Source organism: Hesperophylax consimilis, chromosome 26 (assembly GCF_061612785.1).
Source record: "Hesperophylax consimilis isolate HC1 chromosome 26, BYU_Hcon_1.0, whole genome shotgun sequence".
Classification (NCBI taxonomy): Eukaryota; Metazoa; Arthropoda; class Insecta; order Trichoptera; family Limnephilidae; genus Hesperophylax; species Hesperophylax consimilis.
Genome location: NC_142861.1, coordinates 402,994 through 411,467, shown reverse-complemented (window position 1 = coordinate 411,467; position 8,474 = coordinate 402,994). Strand labels below are relative to the sequence as shown.

Below are 8,474 nucleotides of genomic sequence, written 5' to 3'. Positions count from 1 at the left end.
AAATTTCCAAGGAAATAATTTCAAAATGTTTCCCCCACATTTTTTTCATTTCCTCTAGTGCATTTACTTTACGAGTGATATTTGAATTCGAGAAACAATCTTCTCATTAAGCGTCTTGCACGCCTGGCGAGAAAAGGGACTCGCAATACTCACAGGACGCGCAATACTCGCAAGACGCGCAATTCTGACAACACGTGCGATACTATTCAACACACCTACAAAAAGTGATATTTAGTCATGAAAAGTGAAAAAAACTAGGTTAAATAGAAAACTATTAAATCTAGTTTTTGTTTCATCCCTTTTAATGACTCTATATCACTTTTAAAAGGTGTGTTGATTTTCATTTTGATGAAATATCATGGAACCTTAATAACAAATACTAAGTACGAAAATATCTTTCAGATATCTGTTTGAAAATTTGTTATAGTATATACGCATCACCTCTAATATGGTTTATTTATACGATGTTTATATGATGGAGAGTGGTTTATTTATGATATGATGTTTATGCGCAGGGGCATTTAACTAAGCTTTGGCCTTGAAACTCATTTGAAACCGCCACGCCCACCTCAAAATTCTTATAGAAAACGAATAATATGGCTAAAAGCTCAGATCTCATTGGTGAGAACAGAAGGATTGGTTTGATCTCTCGCTCTCTACCATAATGACTCGTGTAACAGAAAGAGATGACGGAATTTTGCCGTTTGACAGTTTCAAATCATTCAAACAAAATGAGAGTGGTTTATTTATACACGCGGGTTGTCATTTGCTGCCGAAATACTATCATTTCCGTCGAAAATATTGCGTGTTAAAGTTGTTCGTGATAAAAATACAATATAAGCCAGTATAGTGTCAGCGAGTTACAAACATATTATATTCAACCTACCTACGTAAGTTCAAGTTTAAAGCGAATTAACAGTTTTAGGTTATTCGTTCGGTCTTTTGAACAATGCTTCATACTTGACATATGTCTTCCTCCACAACGTATAAATGTTATTTATTATATCGATAAACTTATTCATGTTATTGATTAGTGTTATCCTGTATTATCTTATTGTTTTGGTGAAATTAAAGATTTTTAAACATATGTAACCATGAGTTCATGAGGCTGAAAAATGTCGGAATTTTTCGTCGTACTGTCGGACAATCATGTTTTGGAAATTTTCTTCAGTGTTTTTGCAAATTTCTTGTCATTTTGGGTTTCTTCTTCTCAGATTAACAAGTTTCATCTTAAGGAAATGCACTGTAAAAGTTTATTTTCTTAGTCAGATGAACCTTGCCCTTGGAAAACATTTCGACATTTTTCTGCTTCAAGGACATTTTTATTTTTATAATAGTTTTTTTGGGCTAGTGAATGAATAGAGTAGGCTGAGAGCAATTATGTTGTCTATTTATTTATTGTTTTTGTGTTTAATTCGTAGAACTCCATTTAATTTTTTTATAAATTTAATTTAGATTAAATTTGATAATATTATTATTAAGTTCTGCAAGTGTTTTAGTTTTTTATTATTGTGACAGCTGTTTCGGCTTACAAGGCCATTTTCAAACTGTGGTTAGTCCACATTGAGACGACGTTTTTATACTATTTCAAATGTAAATTTTGAAGGTGCATACATTGATTTATTACTGGTTACACCGATGACATGATCTATTGTTGGTTAAACCAATCTATGTTTTCCCCTCAGTAAATGGTAATGGGTTCTTAATTATTTACTAATGACTTTATTGCTATGAATTATTTGGGTGCATTATACTGCTTGGGTTTTGTGAAAATACTAAGAAGTGGTGAGTAAATTATTTTCCGTACTTTATTAATTAGTGTTAAATTTGGGTCATTCGTTGGTCAACGAATGACCCAAATTTAACTCTAGTTAACACTAATTAATAAAGTACGGAAAATAATTTACTCACCACTTCTTAGTATTTTCACATTAGTGTTAAATTTGGGTCATTCGTTGGTCAACGAATGACCCAAATTTAACTCTAGTTAACACTAATTAATAAAGTACGGAAAATAATTTACTCACCACTTCTTAGTATTTTCACATTAGTGTTAAATTTGGGTCATTCGTTGGTCAACGAATGACCCAAATTTAACACTAGTTAACACTAATTAATAAAGTACGGAAAATAATTTACTCACCACTTCTTAGTATTTTCACAAAACCCAAGCAGTATAATGCACCCAAATAATTCATAGCAATAAAGTCATTAGTAAATAATTAAGAACCCATTACCATTTACTGAGGGGAAAACATAGATTGGTTTAACCAACAATAGATCATGTCATCGGTGTAACCAGTAATAAATCAATGTATGCACCTTCAAAATTTACATTTGAAATAGTATAAAAACGTCGTCTCAATGTGGACTAACCACAGTTTGAAAATGGCCTTGTAAGCCGAAACAGCTGTCACAATAATAAAAAACTAAAACACTTGCAGAACTTAATAATAATATTATCAAATTTAATCTAAATTAAATTTATAAAAAAAAAAATAAAAAAATATGTTGTCTATGTTCGCATCTTTTTTTAAATGGCCTTGAGTTTCCTCTACCTTGTCTACTGCTCTGCTCCGCACGGTAGGTACTGCTTGTATATCTGTGGTTAAGTACTGTATAATTCTGTTGGATACAAAAAGCCGGAAGATATCGATCTAGAGAGTGGTATATTTATGTTTATGCGCTTTATCTATGGCACTGTTTGACGTACGTTTGTTTTACATTTCAGGTGCTCGTTATAATTTCATTAAAAAAATAGTGTGCAGATCTAATTAGACGAAACAATTTACACTTGGCCCCATTTATAATATGGGGAACGAAAAGAAAAGACGTTCGCGATCTCGTTCAAGGGATCGCCGCGACAGAGAGAAAGACAGGGAGGTCGCCAGGCACGGCGAAGATCGAGACAGTCACCGCGATAAAATCAAAAGGAAGGAGCGAGAACGCTCCAAGAGTCCTGCGCGCAAACGGGATTATCGCGAAAAGGACAATGAAAAAGATTCAAAGCGTCCCGAAACCAAAGACAGGCCCAAAAGCTCTAAGGACGAGGATCTGTCTAAGAAAAAACTTAACCCCGATGGCACAGTTCAAGAAGATGAAGTTAAGGAAGAAACCAATAAACCTGCCAAAAAAGAGCCGCTTTCCCTGGAGGAGCTTTTAACCAAGAAAAAAGCCGAAGAAATTGCTCGGAGTAAACCAGTTTTCCTCACAAAAGAACAGAGAGCCGCTTTGGCACTTCAGAAGCGGGAACAGCAAGTTGCGGCCATTCGAAGCAGCTTAAACAGGCCGCCGATGAGTACCATAGACTTGACAGGAGATAACAGGCAACAAGAGACCAGGAAAGAAATAGCCGAAAGGACAGACCGACCCGACAGGCCTGATAGACCTGACCGGCCAGATAGGCCCGATAGACCTACGGAGAGAGATAACAATATGGATCGGGGAGACAGGAGAGACAGAGATCGGAAGATGGATGACAGAAAATCGGGGCCATCCTCTTCTAATAATAAGAATGACCCGTCGGATAAGAAAAGAGACAGCAGGGGAGGGGGCGGAGGGGCGGGGAATGAAGACTTCTCTAAGAATAAAGACAAAGAGAGGGAAGAGGAAGCGATTAAGGCGCGCTATCTCGGATTAGTCAAAAAGAAGCGAAGGGTCAGGAGGCTCAACGATCGTAAATTTGTATTTGACTGGGACGCCGCTGAAGATACTTCTAACGATTATAACGCTCTGTACAAGGAGAGGCATCAAGTTCAGTTCTTCGGCAGAGGTCACATAGCCGGAATAGATATCAAGTCCCAGAAGAGAGACCACTGCAAGTTCTATGGAAACCTGCTGGAGAAGAGGCGCACAGAGTTAGAGAAAGAACAAGAGAAGTTAAGACTGAAGAAGGTCAAGAAGAAGGAAGACAAACAGAAATGGGACGACCGTCACTGGTCCGAGAAGGAAAGAGACGAGATGACGGAGAGAGATTGGCGAATCTTCCGCGAGGATTATAATATCACAATCAAAGGGGGCAGGATCCCCGACCCCATCCGCGGCTGGAAGGAAGTTAGCTTCCCAGATGAGATCATGGAGATCATCACCAAAGTTGGCTACAAGAGTCCTACGCCCATCCAGAGGCAAGCCATTCCCATCGGCTTACAGAACAGAGACATTATCGGAGTTGCCGAAACTGGTTCAGGTAAAACACTGGCCTTCCTTATTCCATTGCTCATGTGGATTCAGTCTCTCCCTAAAGGAGTGCGCCAAGAAGACGCCGACCAGGGACCTTACGCCATTATCCTCGCGCCGACTCGAGAGTTAGCCCAGCAAATCGAGGAGGAGACCAATAAGTTTGGCGTTCCTCTCGATATCACGTCTGTGGTGGTGGTGGGTGGTCTCTCCAGGGAGGACCAGGGCTTCAAGCTGAGGCTCGGTTGCGAGATCGTCATCGCCACTCCCGGTCGTCTCATCGACGTCCTAGAAAACAGATACTTGGTACTTAACAGATGTACATATGTCGTACTGGACGAGGCTGATCGTATGATAGATATGGGCTTCGAACCCGATGTGCAGAAGATCTTAGAATACATGCCTGTTACTAACCTCAAACCAGATACTGACGCAGCCGAAGACGCAACAGTTCTCTTGGCCAATTACCACAGTAAGAAGAAGTACAGACAAACTGTCATGTTCACCGCCACCATGCCCGCAGCGGTAGAAAGATTAGCCAGAAATTACCTCAGGCGACCGGCTATCGTCTATATAGGCTCCATCGGTAAACCTGTCGACCGAACCGAACAAGTCATCCACATGATCGGCGAAAATGAGAAACGCAGGAAGCTCACGGAGATCTTGCAACGAGGAGTCGAACCGCCCATCATTATCTTTGTCAATCAAAAGAAAGGTGCCGACGTCTTGGCTAGAGGGCTCGAAAAGCTCGGATTCAACGCTTGCACGCTCCACGGAGGTAAAGGTCAAGAACAGCGAGACTTCGCGCTCGCCAGTCTCAAGAATGGGTCCAAAGACATACTGGTGGCCACAGACGTGGCTGGTCGAGGTATCGACATCAAAGACGTCAGCGTGGTTATCAACTACGACATGGCCAAGTCTATCGAGGACTACACGCATCGTATCGGTAGAACTGGCCGAGCGGGTAAGACGGGAAAAGCCGTTTCCTTCGTTACCAAAGAAGACTCTGCGGTGTTCTATGACCTGAAGCAGGTGCTGATGACCAGCTCCGTGTCCACGTGTCCCCCGGAGTTGCTGAACCACCCGGATGCGCAGCACAAGCCGGGAACGGTGGTTACCAAGAAGCGCCGGGAAGAAATGATATTTGCCTAGCCAATTTTACAGTGAATGAATTATGAATATGAATTTTCACTTACACCTACTCTGTACATTAAGCCTGTAAATTTACATGATAAAGCAAATAAAAAAAGTTGTTATTTCGAATTAATTAACTGTTTCATTTTCAAGTTATCCCAATTTTTTAGTTTTGTCTATTATTTGTACAAAATCATCTTTATTACAAATATATTTGAATCTTTTTAACTTTTCTCTCTATGTTGTGTTTTTCTTGAAATACTAAAACATAGTTATTTTTTAATTCCTTCTCACAGAATAATGCACAGTTGCCACCAGACTTTGCTTGACTTTATTATTATTATAATGTAAATGTGAATGGTAGCAGAAGTCGGGGACGCACGAGGAAGACATGGCACGACCAAGTTAATCAGATACTTAGTCGGGCCATGTCAAGAGTCAATAATAAAAGAGTATGTATGAGAAGATCAGAGACGATGTATGAATGTGAATGAGGCAAGGAGTGTGTGCCAAGACCGAGTTGTTTGGTGGTCTGTCCTCTCTGTCTACCCCTGCAGAACGACGTGGTGGTTAGTTAGTTAGTTTATTATTATTAAATGAGCAGGCAGCAATCTTCTGATGGGCTAATATCCGATTTCGCAATAAGTTTAACAGTAATTTAGTTTTAGATCTTCTATTTAAATAAAAAGGTAAATGTTTGTTTATTCGGAATCTTAAATCTCAGAAAGTTCTTCATCGGTTGCTTTGAAATTTTGACACAACTTTGCCTTAGAATACGCATGTGTTTTTATATTTAGCTATATTATATAGATATCGCCAACGACAGATAAAAACATGCTTTTTTTTAAAAAAACAGCACCATCTGTTGGACGAACATGGTTTTTTTGAAAAACAAAGACATCTGTTGGATGTAAAAGCAACTCTATCTGCACAGACAGACTGAGCTACAAAGATGCATGGCGGGTTAGGGCTAGTGTACTGGACGTTAGTCCGCACAAGACTGTAGATTTAGAGCGCCGGGTCCAAACTGTGTCTTTAGCCGATAATAATGCTACTTTACGGTCAATAGTGGTGATAGTAGTTCGTTTTGGTGGACGTTTCGATTATGATGGTACGGTTGCCTCCCGTATCCGGTGCTTGGTGAATGTTGAGTTCTAGGTGTGCTTCGTCTCTGCTCGCTTCTGGCATTTTGCGATTGCCCAACAGGGCCGGCTGGTCTTGAGGATGTAAACACCAGAAGATTTGGAGTGGAGACTAGGCGAGGCAGGTGGTAGTCAGGAGTCACTTGTTGAAGTGGTAAAACACTTGTTTTGTATGTAAAGATGAACTGATTTATTGTAAAAAGTTTGCGGTTTATGTAAGTTTTTAGATTCTCACGGCCAAAAGCATTTTTGTTGTTTGTTTTTGGGGTGTTATGCCGTGTTGCGCTAACTCCTTCTTTAGCCGACGTTTCGGACAGCGTTGCAGTGTCCATCATCAGGGCAGATCCGGTACACATCTTCGGATCTACCGGATCTGCCCTGATGATGGACATTGCAACGCTGTCCGAAACGTCGGCTAAAGAAGGAGTTAGCGCAACACGGCATAACACCCCAAAAACAAACAACAAAAATTTGCGGTTTTATTCAATTTGACCGACGCGCCAGCGACATTTGGCTGTCGGCCTAAAAGGGGTGGGGGAGTTTGTCCCCGCTAGATGGCGTACATAAACCACTGCAAAATATTGCACATTCATTTTGGCGGTGGGCTTGCTGAAGGTAGTCACTTACATTTGTGACTTGCAAAAGATTTTACAGGCTCGCCTGTATAACATTTATATTATATTATATTGATTCACCTACTCTACTGCAACTCATTCCCTTGAATATCCCCTCGCAAAGACTCAGAAATAATGAACTGCTCTTCCTCAACCATCATTCGACAAATTTTGGATATTATTCACCATTGTCCAGAATGTGTAGACTGGTCAACTCAAGTCAAAACCTTAACCTTTTTGGGATAAGTCTGAATGATTTTTGCCAGTCGCTAAACAAGTGACGGAATATTATAAGTGTCCTGTGGTCCTGACCCACGGCGTAGTCTTGACTTGATTCGACTTGTCACTTTATTTTCTTATATTATATCTTCCTTATGTCTTTGCTTTCATGTACCTTTGTTTACTCCTGTATTTTTCATTTTACTGTATTTGTGTTATTATTTTGTAATTTGGACGATGTCCGTTAATAAATAAATAAATATTATTTTATGACATGACATGTAATACAAAGTGTATTGTGACAACTACATTTTTAGTTTGCCAAGAAAATTAGAAATGTTTGTGAATGAAATTTGTAAATTTTTTGGAGGATTGGTTATCATCGCCAGTTTAAATGGATTGATGGCTAAATGATTCTGCGGTTCTCCAAATCCGCAGAATCCAAGGTTGCCTGATTATTTGTAGTGTGAAACAACGAGAATTTGGATAATTCTAATTTAGTTTTATTATTTTAACAAAACTCAATTATAATAATTTTACGAACAAATAATCGCGTACGCTAGAGGAGGTTTACGGTCAATCCGACGGCAGGACTGCTGAAGACAGAATAATATTATTTACTGCACAAAGTATCGCGCGCAGGTTTACAATGATACCAGCCTCACAAGAATGTGGGTAAAAATAATATTGTTGTTATTTTCGGGAGATGCAAACTCCCTATAATTTACCCCACAATTTGATCTTCAAGCGATCAAATGTGTAAATTAGGCTAAGTTATTATTTTTCCAAGGTTCCCCGTAATACAGCGCTCCGAAAGAGGAAAGATTCACTATGCTACCCTCGTATTGGATTTTTGTAGAGGCAAGAATACACGGGCGATGCGGTATCGAAGGTTTTTGGGGGCTAGGATTTCGGGCCATTTGGCCGAAATTGCTATAGAATTGAGAAGTGGTGGGGAGTGAGGATTTGCCAGTGACGTGGAGTTGGCACATTTTATAAAAGTTATGTAAATTTTGAAACAAGGTAAAACATGACCAACAACATCCGTTATAGCTAGTTTAAAATAAGTTAATCCTTTCTACTCTGCAAATAAGAATCTAATGGAGCTTTAAATTTGTTTGAAGAATCGATGACTTGTTGTGGAAGTTTGTTCCGTGCATCCACTACTCTATTTGTGTTTTCTATTTTC

At 39.5% G+C, this 8,474-nt stretch overlaps 1 protein-coding gene across 1 annotated transcript; it reads left to right on the top strand.

The window, feature by feature from the left end:
• The first annotated feature begins 349 nt into the window (after positions 1–349).
• LOC149410926 (putative ATP-dependent RNA helicase DDX23) lies at positions 350–5,443 on the top strand. The gene is made up of 2 exons (XM_089647448.1): positions 350–383; positions 2,732–5,443. Exon 2 carries the CDS (start codon positions 2,812–2,814, stop codon positions 5,326–5,328), a length of 2,517 nt encoding a protein of 838 aa, XP_089503574.1. The 5' UTR covers positions 350–383; positions 2,732–2,811; the 3' UTR covers positions 5,329–5,443.
• Positions 5,444–8,474: the final 3,031 nt, after the last annotated feature.